Genomic DNA, 25,947 nt, shown 5'->3' on the forward strand with positions numbered 1-25,947 from the left:
TTTCGCCTACTGTTCTGACTTGATGGTGCACATGTAGCCTATAGCCTGTTTAAGAGAAATTGAATCATTGAATATTGTTAGAACTTTCATTGTCTGCTTATATGCCCATTTTATTGAACAAATAGTTATATTGACTACGTCCATCCTACCTCGCTCATTAAGGTCTTAAATCGAAATTACGGATTGCCTCTTATCCACTCGTCGTTCCCTAATGCCATAGTTTGTACATCTCAATTGTCAGTAGAAACCACATTTGTTTATTAAGCAAGTCAGCCATACCAGCTATGTTTTTTTAAAAGGCAGTAAATGAGGCTGAAGGAACTGTTTCGCTGCCAGACAAGGCTCCGCTGATAGCCAGGTGTAGCGGTGGTAAGGTGTTGGGACTGCTGTTGAGACTGCTGTTGGGACAGCTTTATGTCGGCCCTAACAGTGTGTGGGCACCGTTTGTCAGCATTATAATGCAATTAATGTATTGTTTAGTGTTGGGTTGTGGGTTTGCTGGCAGGCATCTAAAAAAAAAACATGTTGTTTGACACACCAAGATTTACATGCTAAAATCGCCACTGAACTCAACACATTTATTTTAAAATTGTACATGTTAGTCATTTAGCAGATGCTCTTATCCAGAGCGACTTACAGTAGTGAATGCATACATTTCATACATTTATTTTTGCCGTACTGGTCCCCCATGGGAATCGAACCCACAACCCTGGCGTTGCAAACACCATGCTCTACCAAATGAGCCACACGGGACGCATGCACAAGCTGTTACGACTTCTGCCGAAGTCGGCCCCTCTCCTTGTTCGGGCGGCGTTCGGCGGTCGACGTCACCGGCTTACTAGTCACCACCGATCCATGTTTCCCTGTTCGTTTTGTTTTGTCTTGATTATACACCTGTTTTCAATTCCCTTATTATGTTCCTTATTTAACCCTCTGGCTTACCTTTCTGTTTTGTCCGTGATTGTTCTTTGTCAGTGGTTGTTGGAGGTGTTTCTCCTCACCCTGTTAGTTTGCTGTTGGAGATTTTTGATGGTGTTTTTGAGTAAACAAGACTGTTTTTGCACTCAAACCTGTGTCCTGCGCCTGACTCCGCTACGTCTCCAAACCAAAAGCGTTACACAAGCTTGATAATAACAAACACAATCTTTATTTGATCACTTTGTTGAAAACCCTTTACAATTCTAACGCATGCAGTTATTACAAGATCCATGTACAGTATCAATGGGTCTATGGTAGGGTTGGGGTCAGTTAGAGTTCAATTCTGAAAATGATTGAAATCTAAAATTCTAAACAAATAAAAACTTTTGAAATGAATGGCTTCTTTTAATTTTATTAAGAAGTCATACAAAATGTTTTCCCTTTTTTTTATTACATTTCTACAGGCCCATCTCTCAGTGGTTCACCTAAAAAGTGACGTGGTGTGCTTTGTTGTTTGAATCCAAGATTGGCCATTTAAATTGTAATTTCAGTTTACTTCCTGAATTGACTGACTTGATGATCATGTTCTATGTGCTTCTGTTCTACACACTCAAACCTTCATGTCTGATGTTGATATAAATCAGCGATCATCAACTAGATTCAGCGATCATCAACTAGATTTATTGAGCAGGGGGCCGGGAACATAGTTACACATAATTTATAGACTGCAAATTGACCACAAGAAGCCCAAACAGATACAATAATTGACTAAAACATAATCATTTCAAACCCTGCTTACATGTGTATATGATCACATACTGTATATCTCTCTATTATGCATGGGAATAATTTGGAACAGATTTCAAAATAAAAATCAACTGATTGCAAATGATTTGCTGGTGTTTTTACAGTCTTTTATGCCCCCCCCCCCAAAAAAATAAAACTAATAAATAATACTGCCTGATTAGACATTGATATTCATTTTAAAGGGCAGACATTCAAAATGATACAGCAGAGATGTGCGTCACCGTGCTCTCCGGGGTATGGGAGGGGGAAAGGTGGTCCTCTGAGTTGGTCTTTTAGGAAGTGCTCGAGTGGGGCATGATGTGTAACGCTCCTGCAACAAACTCTCTGAAGCCCTAAAATGTATAACAGAGAACAACACGGTTGTTACACTTGGCATGGCAAATTAAACAGAGATTAAGCAATGCAGAGTGTATTCGTGTGAGTCACACAGTATTTTCAGTCATCTCAAATGAGCGTGTCTCTCAGGGGAATTATTAAAATAGTCAAGGTGTTGTGGAGGTGTCATTCTGTAGAACCCCTTATAAGCTGATTGTCTGTTTCACAGTTAGTCCAGTAAGTCTCAGCTTTATAATCATTAAGAAAACAGTCATGTCAGCAGCAGTAACTGGATGTGGGTTATGACACAGTTAAACTTACATCTAGGTTAAAGATCCATGAGAGCAGTTGTTTGGCAATCATTAGGGTCGGGTTGGTTTTGTGGTTGGCAGTTTTAAAATGCACATCGACTCGGATTACCCAAACGATTTCGTTTGACATACAAAATTCACAGAACTATCAACAGAAATATACCCAGACCAGTTTCATTACAAGTAAGAAGAATAAATGGTAACACTACATATGAATACCCTCTTCATGATGCATATTTAACTGCTTATGAGAAATCCATTACAATGGAGAAATTGGGCGCTAATAACTGCTCATAGACATTCAAACTGCATTATGACCAAGGCCATTGTCTTACGTCAGATAGCGCTTCAATTCCGCCTGCTCTGATCTGTCTCGTATATCGCAAAGGGTAATGGGATAGCTCGAAAGTAGTTCTGCTACTCTGAGTCGATATTCAGGTGATAATAAGGCATTCCACTAGACCACCATAGTCAGAGGCTGGCACTAAGATAGCGTTGAATGAGCTGTATTCTGCTATAAGCAAACTAGAAAACGCTCACCCAGAGGTCGCGCTCCTAGTAGGCGGGAACTTTAATACAGGGAAACTTAAATCAGTTTTACCAAATTTCTATCAGCATGTTAAATTGCAACCAGATGGAAAAGAACTCTGGACCACCTATACTCCACACAGAGATGCATACGAAGCTCTCCCTCGCCCTCCATTTGGCAAATCTGACGATAATTCCATCCTCCTAATTCCTGTTTACAAGCAAAAACTAAAGCAGGAAGCACCAGTGACTAGATCAATAAAAAAGTGGCCAGATGAAGCAGATGCTAAGCTACAGGACTGTTTTGATAGCAAAGACTGGAATATGTTCCGGGATTCCTCCAATGGCGTTGAGGAGTACACCACATCTGTCATTGGCTTCATCAATAAGTACATCGATGACGTCGTCCCCACAGTGACCGTACGTACATACGCCAACCAGAAGCCATGGATTACAGGCAGCATCCGCACTGAACTAAAGGCTAGAGCTGCCGCTTTCAAGGAGCGGGACTCTAACCCAGAAGATTATAAGAAATTCCGCTATGCACTCCGAAGAACCATCAAACAGGCAAAGCATCAATACAGGACTAAGATCGAGTCGTACTACACCGGCTCCGATGCTCATCGGATGCGGCAGGGCCTGCAAACCATTACAGACTAATAAGGGAAGCACAGCCGAGAGCTGCCCAGTGACACGAGCATACAGGACGAATAACACTGAAACATGCATGAGAGCACCAACTGTCCCGGAAGACTGTGTGATCACGCTCTCTGCAGCCGATGTGAGTAAGACCTTTAAACAGGTCAACATTCACAAGGCCACAGGGCCAGACAGATTACCAGGACATGTACTGCGAGCATGAACTGACCAACTAGCAAGTGTCTTCACTGACATTTTCAACCTCTCCCTGTCCGAGTCTGTAATACCAACATGTTTAAGCACCATAGTGCCTGTTCCCAAGAACACTAAGGTAACCTGCCTAAATGGCGACCGACCCGTAGCACTCACGTCTGTAGCCATGAAGTGCTTTGAAAGGCTGGTCATGGCTCACATCAACACCATCACCATCAGTCTGAATCTGATTAAGAGAATGCCAAGAGTATGCACATCTGTCATCAAGGCAAAGGGTGGCTACTTTGAAGAATTTCAAATATAAAATATATTTTGATTTGTATAACACTTTTTTGTGTTACTACATGATTCCATATGTGTTATTTCATAGTTTGATGTCTTCACTATTATTCTAAAATGTAGAAAATTGTAAAAATAAAGAAAAACCCTGGAATGTGTAGGTGTGTCCAAACTTCTGACTGGTACTGTATAGTCCATTTGTTTGTGCTGTTGGTCTTGGCAAGCTTAATGTTCTGGTCGGCTAGCTAGCGCTCACTCACTCACGTGGCTGCTAGCACCGTCAAGGTGTCATGAAAAGGGGCATGAGGGAAGCCCTACAATATTACGTTTTACTAAGTAGTGAGAACGCTCAGGAGCAGGCAATGCTGAAAAGTGATCTTTAGTCATGTACCTTATTAAATGTTGTTTTGTAATGGTCTAAAACAAACGGACAAAAAGACAATTGCATTTGAAAAAGGACAATTTTTTTTCTGTGAGCCAATGTGGTATTCTAGGTAAGCACAGGTTTTTTTCCCCCACAGACAGGCCGGACCACGACATTATATCTAATACCGACTGGGAGCAGTATTAAGTTTGACTATGGCATGAAAGCTAACATAAATGTGTCCTTTAACATTAGCTTGCTAATGCGTAAGCGGAGCCAGTCAATTAAATCATCTTTGACAGAAAGGATGCTGCTAACCAACCGGCTTCCTACTTAGCGCTGCACAGACAATGTTGAATATTCCAACAAAAGATAGCTAGCAAGCTACTATTGTGGCTAGTAGTGCCAAAGCTTGCACATTATGAGTTTTTATGAAGCAGTTGTTCTTCTGCCACGAGTCATTGCGGTAGCCTCCAGTCAGCGGCTGACTGTGCTCAGTTGACTCAACAATACGATCACGGAGAAACATGCTGATCTACGGACTGATTTTTGAAGTCAGTTCCTCTTATATGTGGGTCTACAACTTCAAGGTCATTTAACCTCTTTTAATAACCTTTTAGAACCGATAGTGTTTTTTTTAAATTACCATAGCAGCAGCCAACGGCTATGTTTTTTTAAACAATAATATCGCAAAATGAACTTGCTATTGTATTCGCGTTGCTGTTGTCATCAACCAGAAACCAGGTATGCTGTCATTTTACTTTTCAAAGTTTTTCTTACTTCATTTCTCAAAATGACGGCGCCGAAGCAGTCACGACATTTCACTGTGAAAGAGGCTTTATATATGTTGGTTGGTGATATGGATTTGCACATGTCCTTGGACTTTGAAAAGCGATGGTGTCGAGGTGAGTGAAGTTAGTAAACGGTAGATATATGTTTGGTCTTGTCGATGTTTGATGCTTTGAAATTTGGGGATTATTTCAGATTAGCAAATCCCATCATGTCATGATAACTTGGTTGGTACAGGCGAGCACATCAGCAGTAGCGCTTGAATTCTTGCTATAGCTAGCTAGCTAACTAGTTAGTCTGTCGGGCAAGAAAAGTTATTTGTAGCGGTAAAATTGGGTGTGTCAACCTCAGTCACTTTCACTAGCTGGCCATACAGACAACCAGCTAACTTGCCACCGAAATAAAGGCTAGAGCAGTGGTTCTTAACCTTGTTGGAGGTACTGACCCCCACCAGTTTCATATGCGCATTCACCGAACCCTTCTTAATTGGAAAAATAAAATTCAAAACATAGGTATATATTTTACTGGTGCACAAAATGAACCGTGCATCAACATCAGTGTTCAAAGAACAAAACCATTAAAACATGATTTTCACACAAAAACAAAAACATAATAATGAATATTTACTGCAAATCAGTGTGACTTCTGCTGTTGCCTTTCAGAGACCAGTTCAGAAATGGGCGGCTTCACCTTGGCAAGTGCCACTCTCATGTCATTTTCGCAGCAAAGTCTGTTCCTTTTCTTCGTTTTTATGTTCAGCATCCTCGAAAAGGATTGCTCGCAAAGATATGTTGTAACAAACGGTATGAAAATCTCCAGAGCTTTCTTAGCAATAACAGGGTACGTTACCATTTGTTGACACCAAAACGTTGAGAGCGTTGTTGTTCTGAAGAGTTGCTGTTGAACCTGGCTCTGCTGAATTTCAATGATTTCATCGAGGTATTCATCATTGACATCTGTTGTCTCAACACTAAACGTGAACGGCTGTCTCACCCATGCTGGATATGACTCTCTTGTAGGGAAGTATCCGTCGGGAGACTTTGCAAGCTCATCTAAGTGCGTGGCAATTGCTTGCTTCAGTTCCGCGGGTACACAAATGTCTCCGATTCCAGATACATCTTCGATCTTACTTACACAGTCGTCCAGCAGGGGAAAGTTTGCGAAGTTATCGTTCTCTGTTCGTCGTTTCCATAACGGTAGCTTTTTTTGAAAAGCCTTCAGGTTTTCTTCCGCTTCGATGATGTTGACTCCACCGCCCTGCATCTGTTGATTGAGATGATTGAGAGCTGCGAAGATATCAGCCATGTACGCTAAAATGAGAATGAACTCAGAATTTTTTAAGCAATCTGCATGACGATGTTGGTGCTCTTGCAAAAACAGGGCTAATTCCACACGCACGGCAAAAACACGATTCAGCACCTGTCCCCGGGATAACCACCGAACGTTAGAATGGTACAGAAGTACCTCGAATTCAGAGCCCATTTCTTTACACAGCTCACTGAAGATGCGGTGCCTCAGAGCACTATTTCGCACATAGTTCACGCATTCCACTACAATTTTTAATACTTCTGCCAGTTTTGGAGGCAAGGTTTTTGTTGCCAACGCATGCCTGTGCAGAATACAATGCGTAACAATGATGTGTGGTGCATCGGCTTTCACTAGCGCACCAAAACCAGACTTTCTTCCCAGCATGACTGGAGCTCCGTCCGAACAAACTGCAGAAACCATATCCCACGAAAGATTGTTGTCTTTGAAGAAGTCATCCACAAGTTTCTTCACATCGGCTGCCTTAGTTGTTGTCGTAAGAGGCTTACAAAATAAAAAAATCTTCCTTTATCACGACGTCTTTCACATAGCGCACAAATACAGCAAGCTGGCTTAGATTGGAAACGTCTGTGGTCTCGTCGAGTTGAAGGCTGAATTTTGCCGGGCTTGAAATCAGATCTGCAACTACTTGAGCCAAGATGTCTTTGCTCATGTCCTCTATTGTGTCGCTAATGGTGTCATTTGAAAGAGGAATTTGGGATAACTTAACTTCAGCCGCTTTTCCCAGTATGATATTCGCCATCTTCAACACAGCTGGTTTTATGAGTGTTTCACCAATGGTGTGTGGTTTGCCCTGCTTTGCGATCAGGTAAGCAACTTCGTACGATGCTGTGAGGATCGGTTTGTTGATGGGTACAAAGGCGAGAACAGGCAGAGTAGCCTTTTCATCGAATCTGGCTCTCTTCACCTTGAATTCAGCGAGCGTTGTGTTCTTGTATTGTCCATCTCCATGCAGCTTAAGGAAGTGTTCTCTTAGTTTTGCCGGTGCTAGACTAGAATTGCTCAACTTGGCATTGCAAATCATGCAGTTAGGACGCTGACTCTCATCACGTTCCGTTATACATGTGAATCCATATTGTACATATTCGTCCGACCACTTTCTTTTTTTGCTCGACATAGTTAGTATGAAGGGATTAAAATATTAAGAAAGAAATCACACGACGTACCATCACGACAGTCACAATTCGACTACTGAGCGCGCCAAATTCCCTGCAGCACAGATAGGCCAAGCGATGTTGCGTGATCACCTGCAGCCAATGATGGCCAAGCGGGGCGTGTCATCACGAATCATATGAGTCGGGTGTGTGTCTTGACCTCCGCCGAACCCCTGAGACTGACTCACCGAACCCCTGGGGTTCGATCGAACCCAGGTTGAGAACCACTGGGCTAGAGTAATTTGTGTTTATATGTTGGGTTTAGGTTATGGTTTGTCGTGTTTGCTAGGTGCAGATATTCATAGGCTATACATTGTCTCGTTTTACTATTATTTGACAGTTTAGCTGTCGTGTTAGGGTAGTAGATGCCCACGCATTGGAGCTCATATGATGAGTTGGATATTTGTTTACATAGCCAGCTAACATGTAGCTTGTTTTGTCCTGTTTCTACCGATGCAATTACTTTGGAAACTGGCCCAGTTTCACAACTAATCAGCTAACATTGGCAAACTCTGTAGTTAGTCTGGCAGGCAAGAAAGCAAGAGTTGATTGGAGGAGAGAGAGAGAGAGAGAGAGAGAGAGAGAGAGAGAGAGAGAGAGAGAGAGAGAGAGAGAGAGAGAGAGAGAGAGAGAGAGAGAGAGAGAGAGAGTGAAACTCTATTACACAATTTATTATGGAAACCCCTTATTAGGAAGAGAGTATGTGTATGGTTGAGAAAAATAAAGAGGAAGGAAGAGAGACAGTGTGAGGGAGAGAGAAAGTTGATGTTCCTGACTACAATTGTATTCTATTTGTTGCTCTTCTCCTTTTCCTCTGTTACTCTGCTCCTCTAGGTCAGTGCAAGTCAGGGAAGTCATGTGGAGAGTCAGGGCTCAGCAGCAAAAGGCAGGGAGGAAGAGGAGTTAGAGATGATTGGAGGGGTAGAGATGTGGAGTGGGAGAGAGGAAAAGGAGAGTGAAGAGGAGAGAGGGAGGGAGAGAGGAAGAGGGGACTGGAGGTAGAGAGAAAGAGGAGACTGAAGAGGAGATGGAGAGGGAGGGAGATTAGGAAGCAGAGAGAGCGGAGGGGAAGAGGGAGAGCACACCCGAGAGGGGCGCCTACGTCCCACCATCCTTGTACCACACAGCCTGGGCCTAAAGTGACAGTGGCAGGGGTTTTGGAGTTGTTTTTAAAAGTGGTAGGAACTTACAGTTGAAGTCGGAAGTCATTAAAACTTGTTTTTCAACTACTCCACAAATTTCTTGTTAACAAACTATAGTTTTGGCAAGTCGGTTAGGACATCTACTTTGTGCATGACACAAGTAATTTTTCCAAAAATTGTTTACAGACAGATTCTTTCACTTATAATTCACTGTATCACAATTCCAGTGGGTCAGAAGTTTACATAAGTTGACTGTGCCTTTAAACAGCTTGGAAAATTCCAGAAAATGATGTCATGGCTTTAGAAGCTTCTGAAAGGTAAATTGACATAATTTGAGTCAATTGGAGGTGTACCTGTGGATGTATTTCAAGGCCTACCTTCAAACTCAGTGCCTCTTTGCTTGACATCATGGGAAAATCAAAAGAAATCAGCCAAGACCTCTTTTTATTTTTATTTTTATTTTTTTTAGACCTCCACAAGTCTGGTTCATCTTTGGGAGCAATTTCCAAACGCCTGAAGGTACTACATTCATAGGTACAAACAATTGTACGCAAGTATAAACACCATGGGACCATTCAGCCGTCATACTGCTCAAGAAGGAGACACGTTCTGTCTCCTAGAGATGAACGTACTTTGGTGTGAAAAGTGCAAATCAATCCCAGAACAACAGCAAAGGACCTTGTAAAGGTGCTGCAGGAAACAGGTACAAAAGTATCTATATCCACAGTAAAATGAGTCCTATATCAACATAACCTGAAAGGCCGCTCAGCAAGGAAGAGGCCACTGCTCCAAAACCGCCATAAAAAAGCCAGACTACGGTTTGCATCTGCACATGGGGACAAAGATCGTACTTTTTGGAGAAATGTCCACTGGTCTGATGAAACAAAAACAACTGTTTGGCCATAATGACCATCGTTATGTTTGGAGGAAAAAGGGGGACGCATGCAAGCCGAAGAACACCATCCCAACCGTGACGCACGGGGTGGCAGCATCATGTTGTGGGGGTGCTTTGCTGCAGGAGGTACTGGTACACTTCACAAAATAGATGGCGTCATGAGGAAGAACAATTATTTGGATATATTAAAGCAACATCTCAAGACGTCAGTCAGGAAGTTAAAGCTTGGTCGCAAATGGGTCTTCCAAATGAACAATGACCCAAAGCATACTTCCAAAGTTATGGCAAAATGGCTTAAGGACAACAAAGTCAAGGTATTGGAGTGGCCATCACAAAGCCCTGACCTCAATCCTACAGAAAATTTGTGGGCAGAACTGAAAAAGCGTGTGCGAGGAAGGAGGCCTACAAACCTGACTCAGTTACACCAGCTCTGTCAGGAGGAATGGGTCAAAATTCACCCAACTTATTGTGGGGAGCTTGTGGAAGGCTACCCAAAACATTTGACCCAAGTTAAACAATTTAAAGGCAATGCTACCAAATTCTAATTGAGTGTCTGTAAACTTCTGAACCACTGGGAATGTGATGAAAGAAATAAGAGCTGAAATAAATCATTCTCTCTACTATTATTCTGACATTTCACATTCTTAAAATAAAGTGGTGATCCTAACTGACCTAAGACAGGGAATTTTTACTAGGATTAAATGTCAGGAATTGTGAAAAACTGAGTTTAAATGTATTTGGTTAAGGTGTATGTAAACTTTCGACTTCAACTGTATATCTGTTCCAGAGCTTGAGGAGCGATATTGAGCTATTACAATGTTGGTCACACAATGGTGGAAGTATGTGTTTGGGGGATGCTCAACATTGCCATCATAAATGCGTACATTGTGTGGTGGACCCTGCAAAGGCCCCTTCCCAGAAACCGCAGGCGCTGGTCCATGAAGGCATTAAAAATGCAGCCTGGGCATTCACTTTGGGATATGGCTACAGTGGCAGGAAGAGGTGAGCCAAGAGTGTGGCACCAGGGCATGTGGACCGAGTTGTAACTAATTTGAAAGCAGGTGAAGTTTGAAGGTTGCAAGAGAGGTTGTGTGTTGTGCATCCCAAATGGATGCAGGGTAAAGAGTGGGAGATGTATAGAAACCTCCTTTGGGTGCTCTACGTGTTCTGTGCCACTTTGCAGGGTAGGGCTGTGCTTCCAGAAGTTCCATGACATGTTGTAGGCTAAATGCAAACACTAAAGTGACAGTGTGAAATATGAATTTGTCCTATGCATCTTTTATTGCCTTTGAACAGTTATGTTTTGTATCTTCTCTCTATCTGTCTCTATCTAGTACTTGTTGCATCCACAGAATTGTTGTCAAAGTAGGCTAGTCTTTCTACATTTTGTGTCAGACCTGTTCTGTACTAAATCTTATTGAGAGTTTACCTACATTTTGAAACAGTCTCTGAATAGCTGTTTACATTTTTACATTGTTACAGAAGTATGAATTGTTGTCAATCAAATAGCCTACTTTATGTGGGTTTTGAAATACTTTCTGAATATTGTCCTCTGGTCACATTTTGGATAATTGTTTATTTATATGTAAATAATATTTACAAGTATAGCATATTATACTTGGTACATTTTCAGTGAGTAATTTAGTCACATTTACTTCAATTTAAATACTCTAGGATTATTATGAGTTATTCTGCCTATTTCATGGAGAGTCATATGAGGGCGCAGTGATATTGTTACAGTTTGTACTGTTTTCATTTTTTGAATGGCGGTTTGAATTTGAGTTCCATATCCTACAAGACAGATCGGCTGAGGGACGATCTTTACGGAGGAGTGACGGAATCTGACGTGAGACCATGGACCTTATGAAGCAAATTAACATAAAATTAGACAATAAAAGCTTTCTATGAGTTGCCTAATATACAGCAAGTTGTGGTAAAAGCCTTTTGATGTTAAACTCTAACTCAATATACACTGAGTGTATGAAACATCTGCTCTTTCCATTATATAGACTGACCAGGTGAAAGTTATGATCCCTTATTGGTCTCCTATTAAATCCACTTCAAATCAATGTAGATGAAGGGAAGGAGACAGGACAAACAAGGATTTTTAAGCCTTGAGACAATTGAGACATGGATTATGTATGTGTGCCATTCAGAGGGTGAATGGGCAAGACAAAAAATAGAAGTTCCTTTGAACAGGGTATGGTAGTAGGTGCCAGGCCCACCGGTTTGTGTCAAGAACTGCAATGCTGCTGGATTTTTCATGCCCAACAGTTTCCTGTGTGTACCAAGAATGGTCCATCACCCAAAGGATGTGGAACTTAATACACTGCTCAAAAAAATAAAGGGAACACTTAAACAACACAATGTAACTCCAAGTCAATCACACTTCTGTGAAATCAAACTGTCCACTTAGGAAGCAACACTGATTGACAATACATTTCACATGCTGTTGTGCAAATGGAATAGACAACAGGTGGAAATTATAGGCAATTAGCAAGACACCCCCAATAAAGGAGTGGTTCTGCAGGTGGGGACCACAGACCACTTCTCAGTTCCTATGCTTCCTGGCTGATGTTTTGGTCACTTTTGAATGCTGGCGGTGCTTTCACTCTAGTGGTAGCATGAGACGGAGTCTACAACCCACACAAGTGGCTCAGGTAGTGCAGCTCATCCAGGATGGCACATCAATGCGAACTGTGGCAAGAAGGTTTGCTGTGTCTATCAGCGTAGTGTCCAGAGCATGGAGGCGCTACCAGGAGACAGGCCAGTACATCAGGAGACGTGGAGGAGGCCGTAGGAGGGCAACAACCCAGCAGCAGGACTGCTACCTCCGCCTTTGTGCAAGGAGGAGCAGGAGAAGCACTGCCAGAGCCCTGCAAAATGACCTCCAGCAGGCCACAAATGTGCATGTGTCTGCTCAAACGGTCAGAAACAGACTCCATGAGGGTGGTATGAGGGCCCGACGTCCACAGGTGGGGGTTGTGCTTACAGCCCAACACCGTGCAGGACGTTTGGCATTTGCCAGAGAACACCAAGATTGGCAAATTCGCCACTGGCGCCCTGTGCTCTTCACAGATGAAAGCAGGTTCACAGTGAGCACGTGACAGACGTGACAGAGTCTGGAGATGCCGTGGAGAACGTTCTGCTGCCTGCAACATCCTCCAGCATGACCGGTTTGGCGGTGGGTCAGTCATGGTGTGGGGTGGCATTTCTTTGGGGGGCCACACAGCCCTCCATGTGCTCGCCAGAGGTAGCCTGACTGCCATTAGGTACCGAGATGAGATCCTCAGACCCCTTGTGAGACCATATGCTGGTGCGGTTGGCCCTGGGTTCCTCCTAATGCAAGACAATGCTAGACTTCATGTGGCTGGAGTGTGTCAGCAGTTCCTGCAAGAGGAAGGCATTGATGCTATGGACTGGCCCGCCCGTTCCCCAGACCTGAATCCAATTGAGCACATCTGGGACATCATGTCTCGCTCCATCCACCAACGCCACGTTGCACCACAGACTGTCCAGGAGTTGGCGGATGCTTTAGTCCAGGTCTGGGAGGAGATCCCTCAGGAGACCATCCGCCACCTCATCAGGAGCATGCCCAGGCGTTGTAGGGAGGTCATACAGGCACGTGGAGGCCACACACACTACTGAGCCTCATTTTGACTTGTTTTAAGGACATTAAATCAAAGTTGGATCAGCCACCAGTGTGGTTTTCCACTTTAATTTTGAGTGTGACTCCAAATCCAGACCTCCATGGGTTGATAAATTGGATTTCCATTGATTATTTTTGTGTGATTTTGTTGTCAGCACATTCAACTATGTAAAGAAAATTGTATTTAATAAGATTATTTCTCTCATTTAGATCTAGGATGTGTTGTTTAAGTGTTCCCTTTATTTTTTTGAGCAGTATATTAGGAAGGTATTCCTCATGTTTGGTATACTCAGTGTATATCCATCTCTCTATCTTTTGACAAGTTTTTTTTTTAGATAATAAAGAGAAAGTTGACATGAATATAGCTATCTTCAAACTTCAGGTTTCCTCTCTGGCAGTGCAGTCATCAGTCAGTGAATATTTCCCTTTATCATTTCCGTCATCTCACTTTTACCACTGTGTGTAATGCGCACTGATGTGTTTCTCAAGTTGGCTTGTCTTTTCAATATGTAATATTCTCAAATAAACTACTTGTTTTCATATTACTCTTTATTGAGCTGCTATCTAGATTACAGCATTAATACATCATATTGTAACATTGGTTGTTAAACTGCAATATTAGACCATTTGTGATTCTATACTGTCATAATACTCATATTGCTGTAGTACTATGATGGTGATTTTCCGTCTACCCCAGTGTTTTACTCAGGCTCAGGCTTCTTGTTGTCTCACTGGGCCATGGCTCTGGCGGAACTGCTCTAACTTGGAGCCAAGGCAAGGACTTAGGTACTTTTCAGCTGTCATTTCCGTAACAATGGCTAGCTGTGAACTTTAACACTTTCTCACAAAGCAACAGTCTTGAATGTCACACTCCAGATGGAAACACAATAACATTAAAGCTTACATTAACATAAAACACTGGCAGCCCACTGGTGTGGGGGAAAGTCTAATCAGAAAAGCATCATAAGTTGACATACATTTAAGTTACATTTTGTTGTTGATTTCTGTGTGCCGGAAGGCAAGTCTGCTGTTTGTGATGACGATGTGGCAGGTAGCCTAGTGGTTAGAGTGTTAGGCCCGTAACCGAAAGGTTGCTAGATCGAATCCCCGAGCTGACAAGGTAAAAATCTGTCGTTCTGCTCCTGAACAAGGCAGTTAACCCACTTTTCCTAGGCTGTCATTGTAATTAAGAATTTGTTCTTAATTGACTTGTCTAGTTAAATAAAGGTAAAATATTACTGATTCTATTTTTAACTCCTGCAATGTTGCCTTTCTGTAATTCCATGTTGCATTACATGCAATTACATTCTGTAATCAAGTTACATCAAGTTTCTGTGATCCTGACACAGGAACGTATGAAAGGGCCTCTCTTATCCAGAGAGAGGGCTTACCGGTCTGGGAGTCGTGGAGGGATTCTGGGGGGAGGAAGTAGAGGTGCAGACTCAGTGATCCTTGGAGGTCGTGGAGGAAGAGGGAGGAGGTCAACTGTGTCCTTTCCATGGATCAAATCAATATACAGCATAATTAATAATCAGGTTATCAACAAAAGCGCCATTGACAGAGTACATTGTAAATAAGTACCGTCGTGGCCAAAAGTTTTGAGAATGACACAAATATTAATTTTCACAAAGTTTGCTGCTTCAGTGTCTTTAGATATTTTTGTCAGATGTTACTATGGAATACGGAAGTATAATTACAAGCATTTCATAAGTGTCAAAGGCTTTTATTGACAATTACATGAAGTTGATGCAAAGAGTCAATATTTGCAGTGTTGACCCTTCTTTTTCAAGACCTCTGCAATCCGCCCTGGCATACTGTCAATTAACTTCTGGCAAAGGCAAAGAGGGACTTTGCAATTAATTGCAATTCATCTGATCACTCTTCATAACATTCTGGAGTATATGCAAACTGCCATCATACAAACTGAGCAGCAGACTTTGTGAAAATTAATATTTGTGTCATTCTCAAAACTTTTGGCCATGACTGTACATGCCTTCCTAAGTATGATTTTTTTTTAATCAAGATGCTTTAGATCAATTACAAAGGTGTTTATAACGTAATGCTTTTGCGGTGATTTGACTCAATTGGATTTAATGTCTCTCAGCAACTACATGTAGGAATAAGGATAAGCTATTTAGCTTTGTTGACTAAGCCATGTATTCACAAAGACAGAAATATACCAAAAGCGTGTTGGGTGAACTGGGCTTTGAAGAACAATTTGGCCTTACCTCAAACTCAGGCTCAGTTCCACTGCTGTAGCTAATGTTACTATGTGTGCTGAGTCTGTTACTGCCACTACCTGAGAAAGTGAAAGTAAAAACTATATGCTCAGGAAAGAAACACCAGAAGTAAATGTGAAACAATGTCTTGAAGAGTTAAGAGCCTGTAGTAGGATGTGATGAATGCCCCTCTTCAGACAGTAGGCTTAAGTGCACATTAATAGCTATAGATGAAGGCGACTCAGAGAGAGCAGCTGAGTAAAGCAACAATAATGGGGAGAGAAATGTAGCTACCGGTCTAATCTTTTAGACGTAATGACATAGATGATATGGAAATAATCAGAGTTGATCAGCACAACAATTGACCACGTGTTGCAGATTTCATCACCTCTGCGAAGAAAAGTATATTCTATAAGAACTAAAACAGATTTTTGATCAAGACAATCCACACTAACATCATCTTGTAATATATCCAACATCAAAACTACATCAGCTGTCATTTTTGACTGCCATCCTGACATAAGGATCATAGTGACATGAAAATGACAGTTAAGACTCACTGGATGTGCTGGAGGTACTGCCAGTCTTCCAAGTGTTTCTCTGGATTGGCCGGGCCACAGGAGGGGTTTCGGCCATGACCTGTGGTGCAGGATCGTACACAGAACACTCCACAGCCATGTTGGAGCCCCAGTGAAGGTTCCTCTGCAAAGGGGCGCTTATCTCCAGACCTCACAGGGAAGAGGCCAGATCAACAATAAGCTAAATGTCATATACAGTACATATATGTTCCAAAGTATTTCCATTTAAGTGTTTTACTGTAACATTATCATGATTTTATACTGGACAAAAATATATACGCAACATGTAAAGTGTTGGTCCCATGTTTCATGAGCTGAAATAAAAGATCCCATATGCACAAAAGATTTCCATATGCATGAAAAGCTTGTTTCTCAAAGAAAATGTGCGCAAATTAGTTTACATCCCTGTTAGTGAGCATTTTTCATTTGCCAAGATAATCCATCCACCTGACAGGTGTGGCATATCAATAAGCTGATTAAACAGCATGATCATTACACAGGAGCACATTGTGCTGGGGACAATAAAAGGCTACTTTAACTTCTTCTTTGTTTTTTTTGTACCATCATATTTGAAATGCAAGAGAAAGGCCATAATGTATTACTCCAGCCCAGGTGCAATTTAGATTTTGGCCACTAGATGGCATCAGTGTATATGCACAATTTTAGACTGATCCAATGAATCATTACATTTCTGTTCAATCAAGACTGCCCAAATGTGCCTAATTTGTTTTTTAATAACTTTTCATGTTCAAAATTGTGCACTCTCCTCAAACAATAGCATGGTATTCTTTCACTGTAATAGCTACTGGAAATTGGACAGTGCAGTTAGATTAACAAGAATTTAAGCTTTCTGCCAATATCAGATATATCTATGTCCTGGGAAATGTTCTTGTTACTTACAAGCTCATGCTAATTGCATTAGCCTATGTTAGCTCAACCGTCCCGTGGAAGGGACACCGATCCCGAAGAAGTTTAAAATGTGCAGTTTTGTCACAACACAATGCCACAGATGTCTCACGTTTTGAGGGAGCGTGCAATTGGCATTCTGACTGTAGGAATGTTCACCATACTTGAGTAAAAGTAAAGATACCTTAATTGAAAATGACTCAAGTAAAGTGAAAGTCACCCAGTAAAATACTACTTGAGTAAAAGTAAAAAAGTATTTGGTTTTAAATATACTTAAGTATCAAAAGTAAATGTAATCGCTAAAATGTACTTAAGTATCAAAAGTAAAAGTATAATTCATTTCATAGTCCATATATTAAGCAAACTAGACAGTACCGTTTTTTTTTGTATATACGAATAACCAGGGGCACACTCCAACACTCAGACATCATTTACAAACGAAGCATTTGTGTTTAGTAAGTCTGCCATATCAGAGGCAGTACGTATGACCAGGGAAGTTCTCTTGATAAATGTGTGAATTGGACAACTTTGCTGTCCTGCTAAGCATTCAAAATGTAACGAGTACTTTTGGGTCTTAGGGAAAATATATGGAGTAAAAAGTACATTATGTTCTTCAGGAATGTAGTGAAGTAAAAGTAAAGTACAGAAAAAATGACTTCAGTAGTACTTTAAAGTATTTTTACTTAAGTACTTTACACAACTGATCAAATGTGACCACTAATGCTGTCTTATGGACTGACATAATTGTAGGCATAGTCAAAGAGGAAAGGCCAATAAAATAAAAAATGTACACTTTTCAGTAGCCTGATAAATGAAATGTGCAAAGTTGTCATCAAGGCAAAGGGTGGCTACTTTGAAGAATTTCAAATATAAAATATATATTTGGATTTGTTCAACACTTTTTTGGTTACCACATTATTCCATGTGTTATTTCATAGTTTAACAATGTAGAAAATAGTAAAAATTAAGAAAAACCCTGGAACGAGTAGGTGTGTCCAAACATTTGACTGGTACTGTTATTGCAGTTAAAGTAACCTATAAAATACAGTATGTTCTTGTCACATGTAGAGGAAAAGTATAGAAGAGTCTCCAAATATGCCTACCAATCTCCTTCCCAATCTTCTCCCTCTCTTTATGGCGTCTGGAAATGCTGTCTCGGAGTCTTTTCAGATTTTCCTGTGACAAATAATATTTTCTGAATTCATGGAGGTAGTATTTCAGATAATCATTGTACCCCCAAAAGCTAGGCCCAGGCCACAGAAAATATCTGTTTCTTGTGTTCTGCCAAGAGATATGAGCATTAACTATAATCTACTACTGTACCTGTTGATAGCGCAGAGAGTGAGATCTCCTTTCCTGGTCACACTGCCAGGTCTTGAATTCCTGCACAGCATCATCCACACTCAGGACCCCCACCTTCACTTTCTCCTGCAAGGCTATGAGCTGCCTCTGGCCTGGGGTCTTCATTCCAGCATAGGGGTTGTGAGAAGAGGAGGTGGCGGCTCTGTCACTCACAGGCAACACTGGAGGTTTGGAGTCACATACATTGTTTACTAATTAGTGGAGACGCTGTGATTCAGGGCAATGTGCAATACATGGAAAATAACATCTCAAGTGATGTTCAATTTGATATGTACCTGTGTTTGTTGGGATATCTCTGAGGTTCCTCTGTGGATTTGATTCTTCATTTCCCGAAAACACTGTGAAAAGCATAGTCATTCACCTGGACCTTAAATACACTGCTGGTTTGGCGACTTATGCGCTAGCTAATAGCTTTGGAGAACACTTGTGCTGTTCAGTCATGTACCTCTTGAGATGTAGGTCTTGGACTCCTCAGGCTCTGAAAATGTTACAGGTCTCGGAATTGGAGCTGGTGGACGGTTTAAAATGTCTGGGATATAGGTCGCATTCTCGTCCACCGTGTCATAGATTTGATCTTGAACACACATGTTGTAAGGGTCTTCCTCCTCAAACCCCTCTGGTTCTTCCACCTGGTCTCCCACCTCTTCATTAGCTGTATGCGCCACAACTTGGGCCACACCTGCATCAGGTTTCCCTTAAAAAGCCACATCATTTGTAAAGTACAATGTAGTACAGTATTTTGTAGTGAAGTTTAGACAACTGTTGATTGCCCCTTGAGCCAGATGTGAATGCTCTGGGGACATAAACTTACCCAACCAGTTTAAATACAATGAGAACCCCATCAACCACTGAGGGCCCATAAGCAGACAATTATAGTGCATTCAGATAATATTCAGACACCATCATCAATAAACACTCAATACCCCGTAATGACAAACACAAACAGGTTTTAGAGATTTTTGCAAAGTTAATAAAAATCAAAAATGGATATATCACATTTACATTTAAGTATTCAGACCGTTAACTCAGTACTTTGCTGAAGCACCTTTGGCAGCGGTTACAGCGTGGAGTCTTCTTGGGTATGATGCTACAAGCTTGGCACACCTGTATTTGGTGAGTTTCTCTCATTCTTCTCTGCAGATCCTCTCAAGCTATAGGAGGTGGGATGGGGAGCATCGCTGCACAGCTATTTTCAGGTCTCTCCAAAGATGTTCGATTGGGTTCCATTCTGGGCTCTGGCTGGGCCACTCAAGGACATAAAGAGACTTGTCCTGAAGCCACTTCTGCATTGTCTTGGCTGTGTGCTTAGGGTCGTTGTCCTGTTGGAAGGTGAACCTTCGCCCCAGCCTGGGGTCCTGAGAGCTCGAGCAGGTTTTCATCAAGGATCTGTCTGAACTTTGCTCTGTTCATCTTTCCCTCTATCCTGACTAGTCTCTCAGTCCCTGCTGCTAAAAAACATCCTCACAGCATGATGCTGCCAACACCATGCTTCACCGTAGTGATGGTGCTTTGTTTCCTCCAGATGTGATGCTTCCCATTCAGGCCAAAGAGTTCAATCTTGGTTTCAACAGACTAGAGAATCTTGTTGCTCCATGGTATGAGTCTTTAGGTGCCTTTTGGCAAACTCCAAGCAGGCTGTCATGTGCCTTTTACTGAGGAGTGGCTTCCGTCTGGCCACTTTACCATAAAGGCCTGATTGGTGGAGTGCTGCAGAGATGGTTGTCCTTCTGAAAGGTTAGGACAACTCTGGAGCTCTGACAGAGTGACCATCGGGTTCTTGGTCACATCCCTGACCAAGGCCCTTCTCCCCGATTGCTCAGTTTGGCCAGGCGGCCAGCTCTAGAAAGAATCTTAGTGGTTCCAAATTTCTTAGATGAGATAACCTTTCAGAAGGACAACCATCTCTGCAGCACTCCACCCATCAGGCCTTTATAGTAGAGTGGCCAGATGGAAGCCACTCCTCAGTAAGAGGCACATGACAGCCCGCTTGAAATTTGCCGAAAGGCACCTAAAGGACTCTGACAATGAGAAACAAGATTCTCTGATCTGATGAAACCAAGATTGAACTCTTTGGCCTGAATGCCAAGCGTCACGTCTGGAGGAAACCTGGCACCATCCCTACGGTGTAGCATAGTGGTGGCAGCATCATTCTGTGGGGATGTTTTTCAGCGGTAGGTATTGGGAGACTAGTCAGGATCGAGGGAAAGATGAATGGAGTGAAGTACAGAAAGATCCTGCTCAGGACCTCAGACTGGGGCGAAGGTTCACCTTCCAACAGGACAACGACCCTAAGCACACAGCCAAGACAACGCAGAACTGGCTTCGGGACAAGTCTTTGAATGTCCTTGAATGGCCTAGCCAGAGCCCGGACTTGAACCCGATTGATACAGGTGTGCAAAGCTTGTAGCGTCATACCCAAGAAGACTCAAGGTTGTAATCTCTGTCAAAAGTGCTTCAACAAAGTACAGAGTAAATCTGAATACTACGTAAAGTCTGAATACTTACGTAAATGTGATATTTCAGTTTTTTATATGCAAAAATGTATAAAAAAAACTATTTTTACTTTGTTATTATAGGGCAATGTGTATAGATTGATGAGAGAAAAAAACAGTTAATACATTTTAGAATAAGGCTGTAACGTAACATAATGTGGAAAAAGTCAAGGATTCGGAATACTTTTCAAATGTACTGTTTATCGATATCAAACGATATCAATATCATATTGAATAATCGATATTGGTTCCCACCATTAGTATTTTGTCAATTTACCTTGAAAAAAATTTCTAAGTATGAATTCTTCTGGGTTATGCGACTCTCCTAATGCCTTCTCCATGTCCTCATCTGAGGGAAATAAATATTCAAAGATTATAGTAATCCATCATCATTATCATCATCATCAAAGGGAAATGGTACTTCATGTAATTAATCATACATAGGTCTTCCATGTAGTCTGGGTTTAACCCCATCATGGACTCATAGATGTCTTCTTGGCACCCGGGGTTTAGGGAATACTTCATGATGATATCTCGAGAGGAGTTGAACGTGGACTCGTACACATCCTCATCTTCTTCAGCCGAGATGGACTCATTGATATGAGACTTCAGCAGGTCAGCCGTCTCCTACATACGAGATATCGTGCACACAGTCCGTCTTCACTAATGATATGATTTCACAAAGTTACTACAATAAGATTTACCAGTGGCTGTTATTTGAAATCATTGTTGTGCAATCCAGAGCATTTTCCAAAATTGAGATCACACTAGAGAGATACAAGATAAACACATCACTGAATGAATATACTAACAATGGACTTACCACAAAGTCGTCCATGAACTGTCTCAGGTCAGAGAAGCCGCTCCTCTCTGCCAGTGTATTTGGGTAGTCTCCATTCTTATTCATCACGCTGTAGGCCTGCAAGGCACCTGGACACTGTAGCAGGACTGTGGTAAGCTTCTTCAGCCCATACTTTGCAGCAAAATGAAGCAGAGTGGGAAGCTCCTGCTTTCGCTGATCTGAGTGACAAAAACAGTCAACTGTGATCTATTCCACTCGTTATGAACGTTCTTGAAGTCTCAAAACCTTCAGGATATAAGTTGAACTTGATAAAAAAAAGAAATGTTCCCAATTCACCTAGAACACAGAATGTATTGACCTTTTGGACCTTGGATCATATCCCTGGATGTCAACATAACTCAATGGGGATAAGATTCTTGGACTCTTAGATAAAAAAATGTGGACATCATTTGATGGCATTTTTGGGTGATGTCCAGATAACATTTTTGGGTGATCAGTGGCCATGTCCCACATCACATTTTTGGATGTGCCAGATAAAAAATGTGGATGATTACAGCAGGTGAATGGTAGTTCATCGGTCAAATGAAAAAATCACATTTTGGGAACTTATTTTTCTCGAAGTGTCCCATTTATCCAATTTCATAACCATAACTGTCTGCTTTAGGATGGATTTATATACGTCCGACTGAACTAAGATGACTGTCAGAGTAAATGTAATATCACAATCTAATTAATTTAAGGCATAATCTGTAAAAGTTCCTGTAATTAAATGGTAATGCCAAATAATTAAATGAGAAAATAACTAATACAAGGCTTTTGGCCTTGCTTACTACAACTGTATTACACTGTCATAACCCAAATTGCAAGATTGTTTTTCTTCATTGTTTATGTTTTAGTGTCTTTTGATTCTCAATATATAGGGAATTTCAATCAACCCCCTATTTTTAAATGGAATTGACCCCAACTCTGCATAGAGCCACTGTCTGTATTTTTTCCCCCTTTAAAAAAAAAAAGCAAAAACAGTTGCGCTTTTCTGAAATAATTCCCTATTTCCTCTAAAATAAGTTGAAATTAAAATAACAAAATGTCTCCACTCATTATTGGATTTCAACATTGCAGAGCAAATTACATTTTTGTTAACTTAAGTTCTTAAAACAAATAGCATGATCAAAATGACTAGCCAAGATAACTGCCAACAAATGCTTCTTGTGAGCTTGATGCATCTTTTTACTGGAAATTTGGGCCACTCTCCAGCAGCAAACATATCTAATTATTCAATGTTTGAGGGGTGCCCTCCACCAACTGTTGTTTTCAGCTCTTGCCATAGGTTATGTATGTGATTCAGATCTAGACTCTTTGCTGACCACTCCAGAACAGTCCAGCGTTTCTTTTTTAACAATTCCAGGATGCTTTTGATGTGTTTTTGGGGTTGTTATCCTGTTGGAAGACCCACAACCTTCAACAGAGACAGTTTGCAGACATGGGTTGAACATTGCACTCCAAAACAACTTTTTACGCTGCTGCTACTCTCTGTTTATCATATATGCATAGTCACTTTAACTATACATTCCTGTACATACTACCTCAATTGGGCCGACCAACCAGTGTTCCCGCACATTGACTAACCGGGCTATCTGCATTGTGTCCCACCACCCGCCAACCCCTCTTTTACGCTACTGCTACTCTCTGTTCATCATATATGCATAGTCACTTTAACCATATCTACATGTACATACTACCTCAATCAGCCTGACTAACCGGTGTCTGTATGTAGGCTCGCTACTTTTATAGCCTATCTTTTTACTGTTGTTATATTTCTTTACTTACCTATTGTTCACCTAATACCTTTTTTGCACTATTGATTAGAGCCTGTAAGGAAGCATTTCACTGTAAGGTCTACACCTGTTGTATTCGGCGCACGTGACAAATAAACTTTGATTTGATTTGATCATCTGATGATCACATTCAAGGCTTTCAGTACCAGAGGCAGCAAAGCAACGCCACAGCATTATCGAACCTCCTCCATGTTTGATTGTACGGTAGGTGTTTTTTTCTTTGAATGCTTGATTTTGTCGTTGGTAAACAAATCATAGAAAGACTGCAATGCTGAAGGAGGCACAAGAAAGCCTGATTGAACTTCTCAAAAACCCACCTAAACAAGCCTAAATCCTCGGGAACATGTTGTGCGGACCAATGAAATGAAATTAGAGCTCTTTGTCAATACAGATCAGTGCTGTGTTTACTGACAAACAAATGAAGCATTCACAGAAAATAACAACCTCCCTACAGTCAAATATGGGGAGGTTTGATAATGCTGTGGGGTTGCTTTGCTGCCTCTGGTACTAGGAGCCTTGAATGAAATCATGAAATCAGCAGATTATCAGGTGTTTTGGAGTCCAATGTTCAACCCGGTGTCCAAAAACTGGGTCCCCATTGAAGGTTATGGGTCTTCCACCAGGAAAACGACCCCAAACGCACATCAGAAAGCACCCAGGAATGATTCCGTAAGAGATGCTGGACTGTTTTGGAGTGTCTAGCGAAGAGTCCAGATCTGAATCACATCCAAAACTTATGGCGAGATCTGAAAACAGCAGTTGGTGGAGGGCACCCTTTAAACATTGAAGAATTAGAGCAGTTTGTTGCTAAAAAGTGGGCCAAATTGCCAGTAGAAAGGTGCAGTAAACAAGAAGCATTTGTCTATCATGGCCAAAGGCTGTGCAACCAATTACTAGCTCCAGGGTGGCAATAATGTTGGCAAAAGCCATTTATCTTTATTTTCTCAATTAAAATAGTAAACTTAAGTTTAAAAAAATGTAATGTTGAAAATCCAATTACAAGGTCTGATGGCCAAATGTTTAAATGTCAACTTATTTTATAAGAAATAGGGGAAAGTGCAATGGTGCCAATATATTTGGCCGCAACTGTATCACTCCCTTTACTCTCTTGTGAAACATCTACAACAATGTAGTGTAAGTATTCACTAGAAACTAGCTAGCACATTGTTTTTCCTTACAACAAAAACACGCATAGCTGTGTCAATAGAACTGTTAGTGTGTAGACAAGCAAATGTATCATTCCATTATATTTTCTGGTCAAAATGTAAAGCACTTACATGCAGCCATATTGTCTTTCTCGATCTGTCTGATTCCAAACACATGAAGTCCACTTGCAGGAATCCTGCCTTTTAACGAGTCTGTCAGCATATTGTCAAGTGACTCTGTGGCACTGGATGTGATATTGAATGCCTAGAAACATAGAAATGAACAACACACTATTGAAGGAAATAGAATATGTTCTAAAGAATTTAAACATAAATGTTTTTTAGGTTTCCTTGAAGCTTTAGTCTGTGTGAAATGCAATGCAGCCTCCAATGAAAATGTAGACATTTGACATAACTGCAGGCAACAGGAGATGGCCTCTTTTGCCCTTTTAATTACAGCGTATTCGCCATATATTAGCGTTCAGTCAAACTGCACAAAAATGAAACCGAAACTTAAGTTTAGGCAGTAATTCCAACTGGTTAAGGTTAGGGTTAAGGTTTGGGATAGGGTTAAAACAGAAAAAACAAAAATAGCAAAACGAGTGCTTATCACTGGGATGGAACCCTCGATGCTTGGAGCCGTAGCTTGCATTTTAAGCCCATCCCCAGCACCTTAGCTTGTTGCAAGCCTAGTAAATGGTAACAGGGACTCGCATTTGTGGCACAAATCCCATTCAAGTCATGGTACCCATATTAGCGTTTTTCATACATCATGTTCAAATCATCTAAAAGTGATTTTGTTGAGCTTCACAATGAATTTGAGATACTTTCGGATGATTTGGACAAAATTCTAATATCGGTACCAGGACTTGGATTTGGCACAAATGATAATATGTTAGCATTTGGAAACAGTGCCATGGAAACTAAAACAAAGCATGGATTGCTGTCAAACCTTGTCCATAGACTGCTTACAGGGTAAAGAAACCAATATGTCATTTTGTATTTTAGGTGAATTATCCCTTTCAAATTAATTATTTAGAGGGGTTGAAAACAAAATTTGTCAGTCTTCAGTATTGTGTTTTTACTCTATACTCAGCACTCTCACCTGACACATAAAGTCCATGGGAGCAGCTGCAAGTTCAAGGTAACGACTGACTTCTCCCATGGCTGTGTAGTATGTTACAGGCCTCAAACAGACTGGTGAGTCGTTGCCATGCAGAGTGAGTGACATCTCTCCTGCTGGCATATCTGGTAAAGATAACATTTACCTGGGTTAGCA

At 41.3% G+C, this 25,947-nt stretch overlaps 1 protein-coding gene across 2 annotated transcripts in view; it reads right to left on the bottom strand.

Annotated features, from left to right (window-relative positions):
* Positions 1-1,124: 1,124 nt before the first annotated feature.
* Positions 1,125-25,947, bottom strand: part of pik3ap1 (phosphoinositide-3-kinase adaptor protein 1) — a 31,153-nt gene continuing 6,330 nt past the window's right edge. For both annotated transcript variants that reach the window (XM_014199451.2, XM_014199441.2), the window contains exons 5-17: positions 25,774-25,916; positions 24,801-24,933; positions 21,710-21,906; positions 21,327-21,513; positions 21,164-21,235; positions 18,840-19,088; positions 18,670-18,732; positions 18,356-18,555; positions 18,136-18,208; positions 16,109-16,276; positions 15,558-15,628; positions 14,721-14,821; positions 1,125-2,057 (exon numbers count right to left, since the gene is read on the bottom strand). In XM_014199451.2, the coding sequence (XP_014054926.1) occupies positions 1,943-2,057; positions 14,721-14,821; positions 15,558-15,628; positions 16,109-16,276; positions 18,136-18,208; positions 18,356-18,555; positions 18,670-18,732; positions 18,840-19,088; positions 21,164-21,235; positions 21,327-21,513; positions 21,710-21,906; positions 24,801-24,933; positions 25,774-25,916 (1,772 nt within the window). In that variant the 3' untranslated portion in view covers positions 1,125-1,942. The remainder of the gene's footprint in view (positions 2,058-14,720; positions 14,822-15,557; positions 15,629-16,108; positions 16,277-18,135; positions 18,209-18,355; positions 18,556-18,669; positions 18,733-18,839; positions 19,089-21,163; positions 21,236-21,326; positions 21,514-21,709; positions 21,907-24,800; positions 24,934-25,773; positions 25,917-25,947) is intronic.

The sequence above is a fragment of the Salmo salar genome, chromosome ssa01, assembly GCF_905237065.1.
Source record: "Salmo salar chromosome ssa01, Ssal_v3.1, whole genome shotgun sequence".
NCBI lineage: Eukaryota > Metazoa > Chordata > Actinopteri > Salmoniformes > Salmonidae > Salmo > Salmo salar.